General features: G+C 37.5%; 1 protein-coding gene across 2 annotated transcripts in view; it reads right to left on the reverse strand.

Moving 5' to 3' along the window:
* Window positions 1–22,662, reverse strand: part of LOC118570177 (cytochrome P450 2C26-like) — a 129,052-nt gene extending 106,390 nt beyond the window's left edge. Inside the window, exon 1 of one of the 2 annotated variants that reach the window (XM_036168537.1) lies at window positions 22,495–22,662. In XM_036168537.1, the coding sequence (XP_036024430.1) occupies window positions 22,495–22,662 (168 nt within the window). Of the gene's footprint in view, window positions 1–22,479 lie in introns of both variants that reach the window. The other variant, XM_036168523.1, reaches the window with a different exon arrangement.
* Between the last annotated feature and the right edge of the window lie 290 nt (window positions 22,663–22,952).

The following is a 22,952-nucleotide window of genomic DNA, read 5'->3' on the forward strand; positions in this document are numbered from 1 at the left end:
AAGAGAGAGATGACTTACATATTAGAATTTGGGCTTTTTCACTTTTAAATGTCTCTCATAAGTTAAACAGCTCAGCAATATTTGTTGCAGTGACCAAGCCACAAAATTGCTGCTAAACGTTAAGAAACAGTCCTTGGGACTTTTCACATAATAAGCCATTTGTCCTTTCTTGAGCTGTTGACATGGTTCAGTGGAAACTAGCTGTGAGGTGAAACCTGCTTTGTCATGAAATCCTCCGAATGAAGTTCCTCCTATCTTCTGCCTGGCTTTGATAGTGTGATGATGCACAGGGCCCATTAGCATCCTCTTGTGTAGGAACACAGCCCGTCACATCCTCAGCTAAGTAATGATTGTTTTAGTTGATCTTGTATCCTGCTATGTTGCTAAAGGTTTTTATTAGCTGTATCAGTTCCTTGGTTGAATTTTTGGGGTCACTCATGTATACTATCATGTCATCTGCAAATAGGGAAAGTTTGACTTCTTCCTTTCCAATTTGTATCCCCTTAATCTCCTTGTGTTGTCTTATAGCTCTGGCTAGAACTTCAAGTACTATATTGAGTAAGTATGGGAGAGGGGACAGCCTTGCCTTGTTCCTGATTTTAGTGGTATAGCTTTGAGTTTCTCTCCATTTAATTTGATGGAACTCTCATCCAGTGACTGAAGAAAGTGGAGGCAGAGATCCTCAGCCAGTCTCCAGGTGGAGCTCTGTGTGTCCAGTTGTCGAGAAGGAGGAGGGACTGTGGGAGTGTGACTTGTTGAGGCCAGGATTAGGAAAAAGCATGGGGATGAAAGGCCAGATGAATGGAAGCACATGAATTTTGAACCAAAGGCTGTGGAGCCCCCAGCTGGAGCAGGCCCTCTGGATAAGTGAGACAGTTGAGTGTCTTGGACTATTTGGGAGGCATCCAGGCTGTGGAACCTGGACCTGTCCTTAGTGCATGAGCTGGATGTTTGGTACCTGGGGCTTACACAGGGACACTTTGCTCAGCCTGGAAGGAGGGGACTGGACCTGCCTGTACTGAATCCATCAAGTTTAAATGAATCCCCAGGGAAGTCTTGGCCCTGGAGGAGATGGGAATTGAGGGGAAGGGATGGGGGGAAGGTGAGCATGGGGGCGGGAGGGGGGAGGATGGGGGAACCCATGGCTGATGTGTAAAATTAAAACACAAATATAATAAAAAAAGGGATAAAAAATAGGAAATTAAAAACTCCATTAAAGAGGAAGTGAAAAACTCTCTTAGAGAGGAAATAAAACATTCCTGTAAAGAAATGGAAGAAAAAACAAACAAAAACTTGGAAGAAATCAAAGAAAGGCAAGAAAAAGTAATTAAACAGATGAAGGAAACAATCCAAGATCTGAAAAATGAAATTGAGACAACAAAGAAAACACAAACTGAGGGAATGCTGGAAATAGAAATCCTGACTAAATGAAAAGGAACTACAGAAACAAGCATAACCAACCCAATGCAATAGATGGAACAGATAATCTCAATGAAGGCCCAGTAGAGAAAATACATGTATCAGTCATAGAAAACACTAAAGACAAAAAAGCCATAACACAAAACATCCAAGAAATTTGGGACACCATGAAAAGACCAAACCTAAGAATAATAGGGATAGAAGAAGGAGAAGAATACCAACTCAAAGGTACAGAAAACATATTCAACAAAATCATAGAAGAAAACTTTCCTACCCTAAAGAAAGAAATACCTATGAAGATACAAGAAGCTGGCAGAGCCAGGCGGATCTCTGTAAGTTCAAGGCCAGGATGGGCTACCAAGTGAGTTCCAGGCAAGGTGCAAAGCTACACAGATAAACCCTGTCTCAAGCAAACAAACAAACAAACAAACAAAAAACAAAACAAATAAACAACAACAACAAAAAGATACAAGAAGCTTACAAAACACCAAATAAGCTGGATCAAAAATAAAAGTCCCCTCACCACATGACAATCAAAACACTAAACATACAGAACAAAGAAAGAAATATTAAGAGCTGCAAAGGAAAAAGACCAAGTAACATATAAAGGCAAACCCATCAGAATAACACTAGACTTCTCAATAGAGACTATGAAAGCTAGAAGGTCCTAGACAAATATTATACAGACACTAAGAGACCACAGATGCCAACACAGACTATTTTACCCAGCAAAAATCTCAGTCACCATTGACAGAGTAAACAATATATTCCATGATAAAACCAGATTTAAACAATACTTGTCCACAAACCCAGCCCTACAGAAAGCACTACAAGGAAAAATCCAACCTAAAGAAAGCTAAACACACCTATGAAAATTCAGGTAATAGATAATTCAACACCAACAAACACAAAAAAAGGACAACACAACATGACCACAAAAATAACAGGAACTAACAATCACTGGTCATTAATATCCCTCAATATCAATGGTCTCAAATCGCCTACAAAAAGACACAGACTAATAGAATGTATAAAAAACAGGATCCATCCTTCTGCTGCATACAAGAAACACACCTTAATTTCAAAGACAGACACTACCTCAGAGTAAAGGGCTGGAGAAAGGCTTTCCAAGCAAACGGACCTAAGAAACAAGCTGGCATAGCTTTCCTAATATCTAATAAAATAGACTTCAAACTAAAATCAATCGAATGAGATCAGGATGGACATTACATATTTATCACAGGAAAAATACACAAAGGTGAAGTCTCTGTCCTGAATATTTATTCCCCAAATACAAAGGCACCCACGTTTATCAAAAAAACATTACTAAAGCTTAAAATGCACATCAAACCCCGCACATTAGTAGTGGGAGATTTCAAGACACTACTCTCACCAAAAGATAGATCTACCAGACTAAAACTCAACAAAGAAATAAAGGACCTAACAGATGTTATGCCTCAAATGGACTTAATAGATATCTACAGATATTGTAAACTCTGAGAAAAAAGAAAGCATCTTCAACAAATGGTGCTGGCATAACTGGATGTCAATATGTAAAAGATTACAAATAGATCCATATCTGTCGCAATGCACAAAACTCAAGTCCAAGTGGATCAAAGACCTCAACATAAATCCTGCTACACCGAACTTAAAGGAAGAGAAAATAGGAAGTACTCTTGAACTCATTGGCACAGGAGATCACTTCCTAAATATTACACCAACAGCACAAACACTGAGCACAACAATTAATAAATGGGACCTCTTGAAACTGAGAAGCTTTTGTAGGACAAAAGATACAGTCAATAAGACAAAGACAGCCTACAGAATGGGAAAAGATTTTCAACAACCCCACATCTGACAGGATTGATCTCCACAGCATATAAAGAACACAAGAAATTAGACATCAAAATACCAAACAATCCAATTAAAAAATGGAATAAAGAGCTAAACAGAGAATTCACAAAACAAGAATCACAAATGGCTGAAAGACATTTAAAGATATGCTCAACATCCTTAATCATCAGAGAAATGCAAATCAAAATGACTCTGAGATACCACTTTACACCTGCCAGAATGACTATGATCAAAAACACTCATGACAGTCAATGTTGGAGAGGATGTGTAGCAAAGGGAACACTACTCCATTGTTGGTGGGAATGCATACTTGTACAACCACTGTGGAAGTCAGTATGGTGGTTTTTCAAACAATTGGGAACCAAACTACCTCAAGACCCACCCATACCACTGTTGGCCATGTACCCTAGGAATGCTCAACCATACCACAAAGATACATGCTCAACTATGTTCATAGGAGCATTATTTGTAATAGCCAGAACTTGGAAATAACCTAGATGCCCATCAACTGAAGAATGGATTAAGAAAATGTGGTACATATACACAATGGAATACTACTCAGAAGAGAAAAACAATGACAGCATGAAATTTGCAGGCAAATGGATGGAACTAGAAAAAATCATCTTGAGTGAGGTAACCAAAACCCAGAAGGACAAACATGCTATGTACCCACTCATAAGTGGATTCTAGATAGAAAGCAAAGAACAATCAGACTGCAACCCACAGAACCATAAAGATATATATATATATATATATATATATATATATATATATATATATATATATATATATATATATATATATAGCATGGAGGACCCTAAGATGACTGTTGCTTATAATAAGATTTGGTATTACTCAATTACTGAGCAACCCTCAATGAAACATTACACTATTAAGGTAAGAATTTATACTGTATCAAGCTGATAATAGAAAAATTAATCAAGCTCTAGAACAAATAGAAGCAACCATGCCAAAGGAATAGATGGCAGGAAGTAATCAACCTGAAGGCTGAAATCAATAAAATTGAAACACAGAGAACCATGCATAGAATCAATTGAACAAAGAGTTTGTTCTTTGGGAAAACCAATAAGGTATACAAACCCTTAACAAAACTAACTAAAGGAGAGAGAGTGAACATCTAAATTGATAAAATCAGAAATGAAAAGAGAACATAACAACAGACACCAAGAAAATTCAAAGAATCTTTAGGTCATACTTTAAATACATGTACTCCACCAAATTGGAAAATGTAAAAGAAATGGATAATTTTCTCAATAGATACCACTTACCAAAGTTAAATCAAAGTCAGGTCAACAATTTGAATAGACCTCTAATGAAATAGAAGCAGTCATCAAAAGTGTCTCAACCAAAATAAAGTACAAGGCCAGACAGATTTAGTGCAGAATTTCTATTAGACTTTCAAAGAAGAGTTAACACCAATATTCCTCAATTTATTCCACAAAATAGAAACAGAAGGCATATTGCCAAATTTGTTTTATGAAACCACAGTTACCCTGATGCCTAAAATACATGAACACTCAACAAAGAAAGAGAATTACAGACTAGTTTCCCTTACAAACATAAATGTTTTAATACTCAATAAAATTTTGGCAAACAGAATCCAAGAACAATCAAAAAGATCATTCACCATGATCAAGTAGGCTTCATCCCAGAGATGCAGGATGATTAACATACAAAAATCTGTCAATGTAATCTCTACCATATAAACAAACTGAAAGGAAAAAAATAGATCGAGGATAGAGACAGGACAGAAGAGAAGATGCCAGCCTGCCACCGAAGGATGCCAGCAGATAAGTATAACTGGAAGTTTTCTCTCTGGTCCTATCTGGCCCTGCATTCTTGCAGCTGCTTATAAAATCATCGCTCAGAGGCTTAATATTATTTACAAACTGTATGGCCTATGGAAGGCCTCTTTGATATATAGTTCTTATATCTTAAATCAACCCATTTCTATTAATTATGCTTTGTCACATATTCCATGGCTTTACTGATCTGCTGGCATGTTGTTCCTTAGTGGCAGGCTAGCACCTCTCACAGACTCCACCTTTCTTTTACTGAATCTCTCTTTGGATTTCCAACCTGCCTCTAAGCTGCCTTGCCATAGGCCCAAGGCAGTTTATTTATTAACAATGGAAACAGCATATATTCACAGCATACAGAAAGACATCCCATAGTACTTCACCTTTTCTGTTTAATCACAAAGAAAGGTTTTAAACTTTAACATAGTAAAAGTTTATATAACAAAACAGTTATCAAGCAAGAATAGTTACAATATCTAGTCTATTAGTATTGGGCAAAATAAAAAATACTAATCTATTCATCTATCCTATTTTGTGAGTCTAAAATTTCATATTCAATTATCTTTTAGCATAATCAAGGAAAATTATAACTATCTAGACTTCAACTACATTAGGACCCTAGAAGGATATAATTACAAAAGTAAACAGAATGTGCTTTGTAAGCAACTTCCAAAATTTTAGAAATGACAGAGACATCTAGCTGCTTGAATAGTCACCCAAAAGTTCCTCTGCAACATTGGGGCACCCATCTTCAGCCTATAGGCATAAAGTCTCTGGCAGTCTTTCTTGTGAAGCAGGAAATTTGAAAGAATTGTCTCAATTATTGGCAAAGTTCATCAGTTGCTTTCCTCTGCGTCATGCAGAAGATCTGGTGGTATCTTCTGTGAAGCAGAAGATGAAGGACCATATCGCCTTGTTCTGGAAAAGTTCAGTGGTCAATCTCCTGTGGGTCCTCTATATCCACTTTATACAACATACTATCAAGCAGTCCAGACAAGAGTAGTTTCCTACCCAAATAGCTAACTTTTGCCACAAAGAAAGCAAACTCCATATGGAGATTCTTCTTTGATGCCCATCTTTTTTTTTTTCTGAAATTGATTGGGTAGATTAATGCTGCCAGAAGCAGACATGTCTCAATGTCTAGAAAAGCCCGTTTTAAAACATTTTAAATGCTATATTCTATAGGACTTTGAAGTGTTTGGAAATTACCTACCTAATTAAAAATATACCTTTATATGCCTAAAAACTTTAACTAACCTGAATATAAGCTTGATTATCATAGATGACTAATTATTAATCTGTATTCCTTAATTATCCCATTACATTTTAAATTAGTTGCATAAACATAACACCATAAACAAGAGTGGAAGTATATACAGTATAACAAAATTAACTTTGAATTTGTATCAATAAAATAAAACCCATAGCAATGTAAGACATTTTAAACAAATCATTGCTCTTTAAAAGTAGATTCATTTATCTACTCTTTCACCTTATCATATTCATATCTCCTTTTCTTCTTTAGAAAAGATTGCATTTATAATCAACCTGCTTTAAATAAAACATAAGACATTTATAAACCAATATTTTGGGATTTTGGCATAGCTTTTCATACTATTTCCCTGCTGACTGGGGCACTAGCAATGTATGGGAATCCTGTGAAAATTCAAGATAATGGTCAAGTCCTGACTGGAGTAGTCTATGAGATTGTATTGTCTGAGATATTTGCCTTGAAGCTGGATGTTGGATCATCTGGAGACTTCTCAGGGGGTTTCCCTTGATGGAACCATATTAACCTGGAAGGAATCCACAGCTTCTCATCTTCTGTTGAGAGAAAAGCAGAACTTCTTTTCCAAAGCAACATATCCTTAGACATAAAATTTAAAGTCATGGAACATTTAATAAAATATACATGCTGGTTTAACTCAGTAGCCCCTATAATCAAATGTCCCTCTGCAGTTAAAAAATCACAAAAAACAATATAATAATATGCAGTATCCAGATTCTTTGTGTAATTTCATCTTTATGTGGCTTAACTTTTATATTACTTTTATTGTCTCTTTAAAGATTTGATTTTTTAAAACTATTTCTTTATATAACTGTCTACATTCATTTTCCTCTCTCTTCCAAGGCTACATATATTTTTACACACATTGTAAACCATTTAGAGTTTTTATTCCACTTGAATCTGTCATATTGTGAATCTATAATCCTTCTCTGACCAGGAGATATATTTAAACTGTTAGGGTGCATGGCTAACATGAAAGATGAAGCCCTGACTGCTGACTTCGCCCACCTCAACTTCCAAACATGGAGAAGGTATGTTTATCTCCAGCTCTGGAAGCCATGGTCACCGCCAACTCTAGGAAGCAGTGGGTCTATACCTAAAACTATCAGCATGTAGCCCAGAAACTTTTTTTGTCTGTACTGGCAAAAACTAAATCCACCATGCAGTGTGATGCATGGCTTGGAGTCATCTCTGTGCACTATGACAGGAATCCACCATGCTGTAAGTCAAGTCACATGCCGCAAACTTGCAATATTGTAGCTCAGGCCTTCACACTGCAGTGTCTCTATAGCATGGCTTGCCTGAGAGCCATAACTGGGAAGCTGTTTTTAGCTTCATTTTATATTATTTTTTAGAAGATTTCTCAGGTTTTAGGTGAAAATTCTTGCTCCATGCTGGAACACCAGATGTAGCTGGAAGTTTTCCCTGTGTCCCACCTGGTCCCACAGCTGCTTGGTACCAAGTAAACACATGGAGGCTTCTATTAATTGCAAACTGTATAGCCTATGGCTTCAGTTTCTTGCTATTTTGCTCTTTCATCTTAAATTAACCTATTTCTATGCATCTATATATTGCCATGTTGCTGTGACATTACTGGTCTGTAACACAAATCTTAATAGGTCTTATTAATAAAAACCCTGGAGCCAGGTATTGGGGGTGAAAGCTGAAAGATCAGAGAAAGAGAATAAGCCAGCCACAAGTTCTTATTTGAGGAAATCCTCAAAGAGAGCTACTTCCTTTCATACTCAGGCCTTATATACCTTTCTGTGCCCTGCTATCTTACTTCCTCTCTCTGCCCAGCTATATAACTTCCTCTTGCCACCCAGCTCTATCACTTCCTGTCTGTCTGTACAGGCCTCCAGACGTCTGTGGTTAACTAGTGTTAGGATTAAAGGCATGTGTCACCACACATGGCTCTGTTCACAATGTGGCATCAAAATCAGAGAGATCCAGATGAATCTCTGCCTCATGAATGCTGGGATTAAAGGTGTTTGTTACCACTGCCTGACCTCTATGTTTAATATAGTGGCTGGCTTTGTCCTCTGACTCCCAGACAAGCCTTATTGGAGTACAAAATATATCACCACATTTTTCCTTTTTTTAAAATCTAAAATAATAAAAGATAGCTGTAATTAATATAAGAAAAGCTATTCACAATAGGTACAATAACTATATACAGTGTATACTGGCAATAAATATATCAACACTGTCTAGTACATTTGCATTTGACAAATACAGTGAAAATATTCCATTATCTATTATATTTTGGTGAGTTTAAAATGTACTTAAATCACTTTATATCTTAAATTGTATTACCAATCATAAACTATCCTTTGATGTCTTTCAATTTACATACTTTACATCACTTTAGTGAGTTTCTGTTCTGAATCTTAACAAGGAAAACTTTATCTATCTAATCTTTAACTCTCTCAGACACCTGAGAAGGAAATGATATTGTCTGAGTAAGGAGGAAGTGCAAACAAGCAACTTCCAAAAAATATGAGAAATGGCAGAAACAGCTGGCTGACTGGATAGTCACTGGAGGTTAAAATGGTTTATATTCATTGCTCTAGATTTAGATTATTACAAATTCAAAGTCAATTTTGTTATACTCTATTTATATTTCTACTCTTGTTTAAGGTATTATGCTTATGTAGCTCATTTAAAATTATAATATATAACTAAGAAATACAGATTAATAGTCATCTAGGATAATCAAACTTGTAGTCATGTTAATTAAAATTTTAGGTATATAAAGGTATATTCCAATTAGGAAGGTAATCTTCAAACACTTCAAAGACTTAAAGAAGATGGTATTTAAAATATTTTAAAAAATTTAGATGTTTTGGACAGTGAGACACATCTCCTCCTGGCAGCACCAATTTAGTTCAAAAAGGAAGATGGGCATCAAAGACAGTCCATATGGAGTTTATCTTCTTTTGGGCACAAAATGACCCACTGGGTGAAAAAAAATGCTCTTGCCTGGACTGCTTGACAATATGTTATATAAACTGGACATGCAGGACCCATAGAAAAAATAACCAATGAATTTTGCCAAAACGAGGTAAATTGGTCCATTAGGTTCCTACTCAGCAGAGAAGGCTGCCAGACATTCTGCAAGACACAGGGAGAAGTGACTGAGGAAATCTAGACCTATAGGCTGAAGACAGATGCCCCAACATTGCAGAGGAACTTTGGATGACTGCCCAGGAAGCCAGATGTCTCTGTCATTTCTAGAATTGTGGAAGTTGCTTACAAAGCACTTCATGTTTACTTAGATAATATTATATCCTTCTACGGTCTTTGATGTAGTTGAAAACTAGATAGTACAGTTATAGCTTTCCTTAATCATGATAAAAGGTAAATTAGATATGAAACTTTAGACATACAAAAGTAGGATAGGTGATAAAATATTTTCTTTAATTTTACCAAATACAAATAGACTAGATATTATAACTGTAATCTTTGCTTAATAACAGTTTGGTTCTATATAATTTTACTATTTTAAATTATACCTTCCTTTTAGATTATACAGAAAAGGGGAAGTGTTATGGGATATCTTTCTGAATGATATGAATATATGTTATTTCCACTGGTTAATATATAAGCTGCTTGACCCATGGCAAGGCAGCTTAGAGGCAGGTGAGAAATCCAAGCAGAGAGAAAAGAGACAGGTGGGAAGAGGTTATGCCAGCCCACTGCCCAAGATGCCAGAAGACTGGTAATGCCATCACCACATGGCCTCATATAGGTTAATAGAAATAGGTTAATTTAAGGTGAAAGAAGTAGCTAGAATATTATATTAATATATTATAATTAATATAAGCCTCATGTGTTTACTTGGCACCAAGCAGCTGTGGGATCAGATAGGACACAGGAAAATTTCCACTTACAATATGATCATCTCAATAGATCCCACAAAAGTCTTCTACTAAATTCCACACCCCCTTAAAAAGAAGCCACAGAAAAAACGTTCCTATATAAGAGACATACCATAACATAGTAAAAGCAATTTACAGCAAGCCTGTAGCCAACATCAAATTAAATGGAGAGAAACCCAAAGCAATTTCACCAAAATAAGGAACAAGACAAGGCAGCCCATTCTCTCCATATCTTTTCAATATAGTACTTGATTTTTGCTACAGCAATAAGACAACTAAAGGATATCATGGGGATATAAATTGGAAAAGAAGAAGTCAATTATTTGGAAATAATATAATAGTATACACACATGACTCTAAGAATTGCACTAGAGAGCATTTATAGCTAATAAACATCTCCAGCAAAATGGCAGGATACAAAATTTAAAAAAATATATCAAGAAGTCTCCTATATACAATGAAAAAGAGGCTGAAAAAGAATTGAGGGAAACAGCACCCTTTACAATAATCTCAAATAATATAAAATATCTTCTGGTAACTCTAAACAAGCAACTGAAAGACTTACATGAAACAAACTTCAAGTCTTTGAAGAAACTATCAGAAGATGGAAAGCTCTCTCATGCCCATGGCTTAGTAATATTAAACAGTAAAAATTGCCATCCTACCAAAAGCAATCTATAAAATTGTGTTGGACTTTTGAAGCAATCTCATTAAAATTCCAAGACAACTTTACACAGATGATGTAAGGACAATTCTCTACTGCATGTGAAAAAAATAAAAAAACCCAGAATAACCAAAACAATCCTGAACAAAAGAACTACTGGAGGTATCACAATCACTTTTTTCAAGCTATACTACAGAGCTATAGTAATAAAAAGCATATGGGATTGCCATAAAAAGTGACACATTGATCAATGGAATCAGATTGAAGACATAGACATAAATCTATATACATATGGACATCTGTTTTTGATAAAGAAGCTAGAAATATACAATGGGAAAAAAAGAAAGTATCTTCAACAAATGGTGGTGTTAAAACTGGATGTCAGCATGGATAAAATGCTACTAAATCTGTATCTATCACCCTACACAAAACTCAAGTCTAAATGGATCAAAGACCTCAACATAAAACCATATATATTAATCTGATAGAAGAGGAAGCCAAGAACCCTGGAACACATTGGCACAGGAGACAATTCCCTGAACATGATGCCTAAACTATAGTGTAGGCACAAAGATCAACAATTAAAAAAATGGGACCTCATGAAACTTAAAAGCTTCTGTAAAGGACACTATCAATAGAGCAAAATAACTGCCTACATGGTAGGAAGAAATTTATACCAACACCACATCTGATAGAGGTCTAATATCCAAAATATGTAAAGAAATCAAGAATCAAACTGCCAAATAATACAATTTTAAAATTTAGTACAGATCTAAATAGAGAAGTCTCAACAGATGAATCTCAAATGGATGAGAAAAATTAAAGAAATGATCAGCATCCTTAGCTATCAGAGAATTGCAAATCAAAACTACTTCTAGATTCCATCTTAGACCTGTCAAAATGTCTAATATAAATAACACAAGTGATAGCTCATGCTGATGAGAATGTGGAGTAAAGGGAACTCTCCTCCATTGCTAGTGAGAGTGCGAACTTATTCAGCCACTATGGAAATCAATATGGTGGTTTTCAGAAAATTGGGCATTGATCTATGTCAAGATCCAGCTAAACTGGCCTTTCTCATATATCCACAGAATTCTCCATCATACCTCAAGGACACTGGCTCAACTATGTTCATACCAGCTTTTTTCATAATAGCCAGAAACTGGAAACAATTTAGATTTCCCTCACTTAAAGATTGGAAAAAGAAAATGTGGTATATTTACACAATGAAGAATTACTCAGCTGTTAACAAAATGACATCATAAAATTTTTAGACAAATAAATGGAACTAGAAAAAGAAATCCTCCTCAATGAGGTAACCCCAACCCAGAAGGACAAATATCTTATATATTCATTTAAAAGTGGTTAATAACTTTTAAGTAAATGATAACCAATCTACAATCCACAAAGAAAGGCTAGATAAAAAGGAGGGTTCTAGGGGAGATGCATGGACCTTCCTGTTAAGAGGGAATAGAATAAATTTTGTGAGTGGACTGTGGGCAGGTGAGAATGAGAAGAAGAAGGCTTATATGGGAGGGAAAGGAATGGAGGGAGAGAATGAAGGGAGCAACAGCTGGAATTGGGGATAGAGGGAACCTAATGAAGTGAAAACTTCCTGGAATCTATGAGGGTGACCCTACTAAGGCCTCTTAGTAACAGAGGATACAGAGCCTGAACCTGGTCATCACTGATAACCAGGCAAGGCTTACCAGTGGTAGGAATGGGCTGCATTTGGTTGAGCCTTTGCCTGAGGGGATCCTGTGAGGATCTCTAAACAACCCAGGCTGATGCTAGGACAGAAGGTCCCTTTCTGAAAACTGAGAGCAGGGTCCCATTGCTAAGGACAACATCCACACAGCTCATTTTGAATGTAGAGAAGCAGAGGTGGTGTGAGTATGGAGACTTCACCCCTACATTCTAGTTTATTTGGTATGAAAAGGTACTCTGCAGACTACAAAAAGAGAAAACTAGACCTCAACTCAGCCACTAAAACTTTGACCTGCAATTTTTCCTGTTTGCCAGATGTGCTCTGGCAATGATGGTGCAGATTTTGTAGGTGAGGCCAACCAATATTTGGTTTAACTTGAGGATTAACCGTGAGATAGAGCACATGCCCTGTTCAGTTGGAACCCCTGTTTGCCCGTCCACAAGCTGGAAAACCCTGTATGTTCTGCGGGATGTTTTGTATGTTAAGTGTGTTGCTCTGACTGGTTAATAAATAAAACACTGATTGGCCAGTAGCCAGGCAGGAAGTACAGGCAGGATAAGAGGGAGGAGAATCCTGGGAAGTGGAAGACTGAGGCAGAGGAGACACCAGGCACCACAATGACAAGCAACATGGGAAGATGCTGGTGAGCCACCACCCACGTGGCAAGGTATAGATTAATAGTAATGGATTACTTTAAGATAGAAGAACTAGATAGCAAGAAGCCTGCCATGGTCATACAGTATGTAAGCAATATAAGTCTCTATGTGTTTGCTTGGTTGGGTCTGAGCAGCTTTGGGACTGGTGGGTAAGAGAGATTTGTCCTAACCATGAACCCGACAGGACCAGGAAATCTCAAGCAACAAATGGCACCTAATGGCTCGAGTTTCCACCTAAAACCTGAGAATGATGGTATTAAAACTGCTTCCTAGTTGTCTCTCTCAAGTTGGCAGCAGCCTGCATGCTTGAGCTTCTATATGGCAGTTTTGTGGCCTGCATACTTGACCTGCAGTATGGCAGGAATGAGGTATCTGCAAGCAGCACATTACACTACTGTGTGGTGGATTTAGCCTTTGCTAGTACAATTAATTAATTAATTAATTAATTAATTAATTAATTAATTAATTAAAAAGGTTTCTGGGCTACATGCTGCTTTGATAGAACTGCTTCTGATAGTTGATAGTACACATGGCTCCAGACCCAGAGCTGCCAGTAAACTGTACCACCCCCATGTTGGGAAGCTGAGGTGGGTGGAGCCAGCAGCAGCAGCAGCCTTTTCAGTCTTAGAAATGCTGCAATTTAAAACCATAGATTCATTCACAATAAGACAGATTTAGATGGAACAAGACTTTAAATACTTTACAATGTGTGTAAAAATGTATGTAGGCTTGGAAGAGAGAGAAAAGAGAATATTTACAGTTACGTAAAGAAATAGATATTTTTAAAAAATAAAGTTTTTGAAGAGACAATAAAGGTAATATAAAAAATAAGCCATGTAAAGATGGATATCACACAGAGAATCTGGATTGTGTTGTCTTTGGTATTCTTTTTTTATTCTATAATTTAATTTAATTTTACATATCAGCCATGGATTCCCCTGTTCTCCCCACTTCCAACTACCTCCAACCTTCCCCCCATTCCCATCTCCTCCAGGGCAAAGACTCCCCTAGGGATTCAGCTCAACCTGGTAGTCTCAGTCCAGGCAGGTCCAGTCCCCTCCTCCCAGGCTGAGCAAAGTGTCCCAGCATAAGCCACAGGTTCCAAACAGCCAGCTCATGCACTAAGGACAGGTCCCAGTCCCACTGCCTGGGTGCCTCCCAAACACTTCAAGCTAATCAACTGTCTCACTTATCCAGAGGGCCTGATCCAGTTGGGGGCTCCTCAACTATTGTTTCATAGTTCATGTGTTTCCATTAGTTTGGCTATTTGTCCTTGTGCTTTTTCCAACCTTGGTCTCACCAATTCTTGCTCATACAATCCCTCCTCTGTCTTGCTAATTAGACTCCTGGAGCTCCACCTGGGGCCTGGCTGTGGACCTTTGCTTCTGCTTCCCTCAGTCATTGGATAAAATTTCTAGCACAAGAAATAATTTGGCCATCTGATCACCAGAGTAGGTCAGGTCAGGCTTTCTCTAGACCATTGCCAGTAGTCTAGAGTGGAGGTATTTTTGTGGATTTCTGGGGACCTCTCTAGCACTTTGATTCTTCCTGTTCTCATGTGGTCTTCATTTATCATGGTCTGTTATTCCTTGTTCTCCCTTTGTGTTCTTGATCCAGCTGGGATCTCCTGGTCCCCTAAGCTCCCTTTCCCTTGAAACTTGCCCTTCATTACCTAAACTTACATCCAGGTTGTTCATGTAGATCTCATCCATTTCTCTGTCATTGGGCGAGTCTTTCTTAGGGTCCTGTTTTCTAGATAGCCTCCCTTGAGTTGTGAGTAGCAGTCTAGTCATCTTTGTTTTACAGACATTTAAGGAATTGCTCAACATCCCTAATTATCCAGGAAATGCAAATCAAAATGACTCTGAGATTCTAACTTACACCCATCAGAATGGCTAAGATCAAAATCACTGAAGACAGCTTATGCTGGAGAGGATATGGAGCAAGGGAAACTCTCCTGCACTGCTGGTGGGAATGCAAGCTTGTACAGCCACTTTGGAAAACAATATGGTGCTTTCTTAGAAAATTGGGAATCAATCTCCCCCAAGACCTAGCTATACCAATGTTGGGAATATACCCAAGGAATGCTCAATCATACCACAAGGGCACTTGCTCAGCTATGTTCATTTCAGCATTGTTTGTAATAACAAGAACCTGGAAACAACTTAGATGCCCTTCAACTGAAGAATGGATAAAGAAAATATAGTACATATACACAATGGAGTACTACTCAGCAGAGAAAAACAATGACATCATGAGGTTTGCAGGCAAATGGATGGATCTAGAAAAAAATCATCCTGAGTAAGTTAACACAGACTCAGAAAGACAAACGTGGTATGTACTCACATATAGGAGGATACTAGATGTCTTTGGAATTCTTAACTGCAGAAAAACATTTGAAAAACTGTTGAGTTAAGCCAATATGTACATTTTAAAAATACCTTGACTTCAAAATTTGAATCTGAGAATTTGTTACTTTGGAAAAGAGGCTCTTATTTTGTTTCCACTGAAATCCAGAGGCTATGGATTTGCCACAGCTTAAGATACATCAGGTTTGACTAACCAAGACCCTCTGAAAAGTCTGTGATGACACCATAGCCCAGATGGCCCAACACCCAGAATGGTTTCAAGGTTGAGACAATACAGCTTCATGTACTACCCCATAAGCCTAAAATTTTGTTTGTGCCCCCATATGACTTAGCACCCCCCTCCAGCAGAAAATAGTAAGAGAATCTACACCCAAATTCCCAAATACACGAAGCTGGATTTGGAGATGGAATTGGTTCACTCCTTCTCTAAACTCAGGCATATGGCTAAAATAAAAGGTTAAGAGATTCTTGTGTCCCAAATCAGAAGAGGCCTCTGGTGTGTGACAGAGAACAACCAATATGTTTATTTTAAATGGGTTAAACACAAATGCAATCTCTTTCTAGAGAAGAAAAGGGGATAGTTTAGATATGATAGGATTGAAGGGTAGATTAATGAACCTACTTTTTAAGAGCAACAACTTGTTTGAAATGTTTTACATTGGTAAAGATTTTAGCTTATTGATACAAGTTTAAACTTAATTTTGTTATACTGTATATATATTTCTACTTTTGTTTGAAGTATTATATGTATGTAACTCATTTAGATTATGATCAATAATTAAGAAATACAGATCAATTAGTCTTCTATGATAGTCAAACTGACAGTCATGTTAAGTTTTCTAGGTATACATAGATATATTTAAGATAAACAAGTAATCTTCAAACACTTCAAAGACCTACATAATATGGCATTTAAAATATTTTTAAAAATTTAGACTTTCTGGACAGTGATACATGTCTACTCCTGGCTGCACCAGATTTACTTCAGAGAGGAGGATGGAAATCAAAGACACTCCACATGGAGTTTATCTTCACCTTGGCAAAAATAGCCTTTTGGGCAAGAAACTGTTCTTGCCTGGACTGCTTGATTGACTGGACATGCAGGACCCTTAGGAAGGTGACCACTGAACTTTGCTTGGCAAAATGGTTCTTCAGGTTCCTGCTTCACAGAGGAAACTGCCAGACATTTTACAGGACACTGAGAAAAGTAACTGAGAGACTCTAGACCTATGGGCTGAAGACAGATGCCCCAACTTTACAAAATAACTGTGGATGACTGTTTAGGCTGCCAGATCTCTCTGTCTACTCTTGCAAGACTCCCAAAAGTTGCTTTGGTCCATCTCCCATTTCTCCGGTAGTATTATATCCTTCTGAGGTCTTTGATGTAGTTGAAGGATAGACATACTTAAAATTTTCCTTAGTTATGATAAAAGGTAAGTTAGATATGCAACCTTAGACTCACAAATATTAGATAAATAGGATATCTTCTTTAATTTTGACAAATAAACTAGTTACTATAAATAGACTAGATATTATAACTATAATTCTTGCTTGATAATTGTTTTCTTATCTGTAATTTTACTATGTGGAAGTTAAAACCTTCCTTTTTGAAAAAAAGAAAAGGGGAAGTGCTGTGGGATGTTCTGTGTGTCAAATGTGTTGCTCTGATTGGTTAATAAATAACCAATTGGTTAATGCAGCTGCATTCTGTGGACAAGCTGAGTTTGCTCCAATTTCCTCTTCCTCTTTTAAGCCTGACTTGGGCTGGACACATTGTGCAGTTGTTCTTCCAGCAACAATGGGCATCTCATTGTCTTCATCTCTGATGGCTTCTGGCTTAGGCACAGGTGCCATAGCACACTCAATTTCTGTAACTACAAAATTATCTGAACAACTCCAGAAGGACATCAAGGACTTCGGAGAGTTCTTGGCCTCTCTCCAGTGCCAAATCATCTCAGTGGCTCAGGTCATATTGCAAAATTGCAAAGCACTGAACCTCCTCACAGCAGACAGAGGAGGCACTTGCATGTTCCTAGGGGAAGAATGTTACTACTACATCAACAAGTCTCGCCTGATGGAGACCCATGTCAAATCACTCCAGAAATTGGTGGAAGATCTCAAACGTTGTAACCAACCCACTTCCTCTCCTTTATCATGTTAATAGCAAGGGTTTAAAGAAAGATGTTTCTATCACTTGGCAACAAGCCAAGGAAATTATACTTATTCCTTGTATAACCAAACTCTGCTACCTACAGGAAGTAATCCAAATGGTACTCAAAGAAGTGAAATTTGGCAAGTGGATGGGTTTCATTTTGCAGAGTTTAGAAAACTAAAGTATGTGCACCATACCATAGTTACATATTCAGGATTTCAATGAGCAACTGCTTTGAGTTCTGGAAAGGCTGTTTGTGTAATCACACCTTTACTAGAAGTTATAGCTATAGAATACCTGCACAACTTAAGACTGGCAATGCTCCAGCATATGTCCCTAGTGAAATGAAACATGTTTTGCATACTATAAAATAAAATATATTTTTGGTTGTGAGCCTAGCCTTTAACAGCTGAGCCATCTCTCCAGCCCTAAACTGTGAAGCCCCCAGCTGGATCAGGCCCTCTGGATAAGTGAGACAATTGAATAGCTTGTACTATTTGGGAGGCACCCAGGCTGTGGGACTGGGACCTGTCCTTAGTGTATGAGCTGGCTGTTTGCAACCTGGAGCTTACACAGGGACACTTTGCTCAGCCTGGAAGGAGGGGACTGGACTTCCCTGTACTGAATCCATCAGGTTTAAGTGAATCCCCAGGGGAGTCTTGGCCCTGGAGGAGATGGGAATGGAGGGGAGGGGTTGGGGGAGAAGGTGGGGTCGGGGGCGCGAGGGGGGAGGACATGGCTGATGTGTAAAATTAAAACACAAATATAATAAAAAAATTTAAAAATATATATTACAGGTGTACCACACAATCATACAGAACAACCAGTTGTAGAAAGTTATGCTTAGTAAACAAAAACGTGTGATAAAGACTCCCTAGAGATAGATTGCATAATGCTTTATTACCTTTAAATTTTTTAATGATAATCAGAAAGGAACAACAGCTGTGGATAGACATTGGATAGTAGAAACAACTGCTAACTTAAACCAATCTATATATTTAGGAATGTCTTCACTTTAGAATGGAAGTCAAAGAATGTGTTGTATTGTGGGAAAAGGTTATGCCTTTGCTTCCATGGGAAACAAAAAGTTATGGTTCTCTTCAAAACTAATGAAGATCAGATTTGACTAAGGGAGACCTCTTGAAAATCTTGACCACAGTCATGAACAAAACAAGAAAGATGACAAAACAGGTGGCATATATGTTTTCCCTCTACATGGGAAGAGATCTGAGACTGGATGACACATTATAAATCTTGTTGGCCACAGAGTCCTCATGACTTATTATTACAAGACATGAATGAGCCATGTGGAAGCACACAGATTAATAGGAATTGGTTTAATTTATGTTATACAAGCTAGTTAGAAACAAGCCTGAACAGGGGCTGAGCTTTCATAATTAGTAATAAATCACTGTTTTATGATTTTGGGGCTAGTAGTACAGAGAAAGACTTGCTACAGCACATGGCCTACATGAATCTGTACCAGGTCTTCTGTGTATATTGCTGTTAGCTGGGTGGTGCTATGGGACTCCTAACAGTGGTAGCCAGTGTGTCTCTGACTCTTTTGCCTGCTCTTTGGACTCTTTTCTTCCTATCTAGTTGCCTTGTCAGGACTGAATATCAGAGCTTTTGCCTTGTTTTATTGTATTTTTTGACATGTTTGGTCATTGTCTCCTGGAGGCCTTCTTTTATCTGAACACAAATGAAGGGGAAGTGGATCTGGGGGAGAGGACAGGTGGGAAGGGACTGGGAGAAGGGAAGGGAGGGTCAAGATGTATTTTATGAGAGAAGGATAAGTTTAAAAAAAGAAACATATGATCAGGAATTCTGCTATCTTGTATAATGTAAACTCATATTTGCCTTAAATAAGAATACAAGTATTATGATGTCTTATGTAGATAGAAAGTAATTTAAATCCCAAGGGAAAATTAAATGGAGCTTCTTCTTCAGATGAGAGAAGGAGAAAGCTATGAGTGTCTTTTCTATGCAATGTGTTCAATTATTGTTTGTTTTGTTTTTGAGACGGGGTTTCTTTGTGTAGCCCTGGCCATCATGGAACTCAATCTGTAGACCAGGATGGTCTCAAACTCAGAGATCCACCTGCCTCTACTTCCCAATTGCTGGGATTAAAAGCATGTGCCATCACCACCCAGAAATATGCTCAATTATTACAGATATTATCATAATAATTTTGTATTTTCTACCATATGTTCCATCAATATTTTAATTTTATACATAAATATTAAAGCAATAGTAATAACTTTCACTTATGAATGGCCTACAATTGTCAACCCAGTTGGTAAACAGATTTCAGTTAACTATTAAATTTACATATTTAGCATTTACTATCATTCTATATTACAATAAAAAGAGCTGAAATATCACAATTTATCTTTCAGTGTTCCAAATATCAAATTGTAGAAATCACAAAGTCAAACACTTGTCTAGTCCGTGTTTCATACTTGAGCAATTAATTTATCATCTGCTGATGCTCACTTTGAAATTAATACCCAGGTGGCTGCTTCAGCATAATCTACAAGTTCTCTTCATAGAGGTCCTGAATAAGAACCTTCAGCATTGGCTAAAATATTCTGTATTTTCAAGTGATGTTAAGATGTGCTCATCACCCAGACTGCTTTGCTATCTGCAAGCATTACTGCTGTAAGCAGCAGGGGAATTTAATAAAATTCACCTACTATCACAAAAGCTACTACTTGGAAAAGTCAAGGATTTTTCCAAAGGTCAATCCATGACTTAAGAAGTCTTGGTGATATTTTAGCTTTTATATATATATATATTAGCAAAATCCTGAACGGATTTCCTTGTGTGCTATGTATGCTTCCAAGAACTCATAACATACCTGTCAAGTATCTAAGGCCAAACGATCTCCTGAATTAAGGTAAATAAAGCTCAGATCTTCATTTCTTATACAGCCTTAGTGGTATGTATACTAACGTTATAGACTCCTAACATTTTCCTAACCATCCCTTGTAACGTGAATTGTTAGTTCATGTTAATAAAATAAACATAGGCCAGGTATTGGGGTTAACCGTGAAAGATCAGAGAAACAGAACCAGCCACAGCTAACCTCACCTCTCCAATTCCTCAGCTTATCTCATTTCCTCAGACTGGACGTCTCTGGGTCCTCATCTTAATGGATCTCAGCTGAACTGCTGCTAAATGCCTAAAAGCTTAACCAGGCTCTAGTTCCTGATTTTCATGCCTTATATACCTTTGTGGTTCCTGCCTTCACTTCCAGGGATTAAAGGCATGTGTCACCATGCCTGGCTGTTTGTAGTGTGGCTTTGAATTCACAGAGATCCAGAAGGATCTCTGCCTCCAGGATGCTAGGATTAAAGGTATGTATGCCACCATTTTCTGACCTCTGTATCTAGTGGCTGTTCTGTTCTCTGACCCCAGATAAGTTTATTAGAGTTCACAGTATTTTGGAGAACACAATATCACCACAACCCCTAGGATTATAGTTTGAGCACATAAATTTCCTTTTTCTGATATATTAACTGATTTTAGCTCTTAGTTGACCTCTTCCTTTATCATTCCCCTTTTGGGTTACAAAAGAAATCCTGGTAATCAGTAACTGAGGAAAACTCTTATCTGCCTTTATGACCCTGTAAAAAGTCAAGCCTGCTGACTTTGCTTTAGCTAGAACACTGCTGTTGCATGGCTATATAATGTAAACCTCAGAGACTTAGAGAAGATTGAAAGGATTTTGACTAGACAACTAGATGAAGAACTAGAAGAATGAGATGGAAGATGAGTAAGAGCCAGATGAAGAAGAATGAGATGACAATCACCAAGATGGGGCAGAACTACAATGAGAGATTTAAGATAAAACATAGAGGCGACAGCAGATAAATGTAGAGAGAAATCAGGCCAGAAAGGAGGTAAGTATGAGAACAGAACTGTAGCTGTGTAGATATAATTTTATCCCAGAGGAATAAAGTAGACAGACTAAGAGCTTGGTGTACTTAGATTAATTTCCCAAAAATAAATTTGTGCCATTCATAGCTTCTTTTTTGGGCCCCTGGGAAGATTATTAAGGCAAGTCCTTAATAATATTTGAGACGTTACGAAGAAAAACTCTCCCAAAGGGGCATAATTTTCTAGAAACAAGTTTTGACATCATGTAACATTCTTGTCCTCAGAAAACAGGCATGGTCAGACTCAAAAGAATTCTAATAGCAACTACTAAGCCCTGGCTGACTATTTGTTTCCACCATTTCTTACATTGTTCAGACCCATGACATTTCTAGACATTGAACAGAGGTAAAATTCTTCACAAGAGTTCTATTTGTTTGCCAACTCTACATACAATGCGCTGCTAAAATATGTGAAAGAAATCTCTGTCTAATTACTTCCTCTGTTTTACCTTCAACCAGCAGCCAAAAGTTTTAAGGAGGGGAAAAAAAAACATTTACAACTTTTGCCGCACTGTGATTTTTATTCTACTAAACAACCTCCAATATTTAACTAGCCACATAACATTACCTCATTCTATGATTTCTGACAAGGCTGTGATGAAAATGCAGCTGGCACATCAAGCTTTGATAACAAATTTACAATTGTGTATTACATAGAGCAAGCCCAGCCATATATTTCATTCAAACAGTGCTCCACATACTTCCCTTTGAATGCCACTCAGAAAACCAAACATATACTTACATCTCTCAGTGACTTGCTGATGTTCTTAAGATCTACCTGAAGAATATTTCCAATGATTGGGAGAGGAATGGGTCCAGGAGGAAGCTTTCTTCTCTCAGAGCTCTGCCTCCATAGTGAAAGGAGAACCAGACATGAGAGAACAAGCCCTAGAAACACGCCTAGAATCATCACTGCCTTCTCTTCTTACTGGCATGAATGTGTGCTCAGAACACAAAGCTTATATAATGAAGTTTGCTAATCTACCTGGGAGTATCTGTATAGAACAGCCCAACCAGGGAAAAGACTCCCCTCCCAATGAACTTTGTTCCAATGTAGTGATTAAAGTAAAATATTAACTCTATGCTCTCCTTTATAAGATATCACATCCTGTAGATTGTGGCTTAATTGTAATGGGCTGGGTACCACAAATTTGGATGAAAAGTACTTCCTATATGTATCTGCAATTGAAAAAGAAAAAA

This window comes from Onychomys torridus, chromosome 1 (genome assembly GCF_903995425.1).
Source record: "Onychomys torridus chromosome 1, mOncTor1.1, whole genome shotgun sequence".
Taxonomy (NCBI): Eukaryota; Metazoa; Chordata; class Mammalia; order Rodentia; family Cricetidae; genus Onychomys; species Onychomys torridus.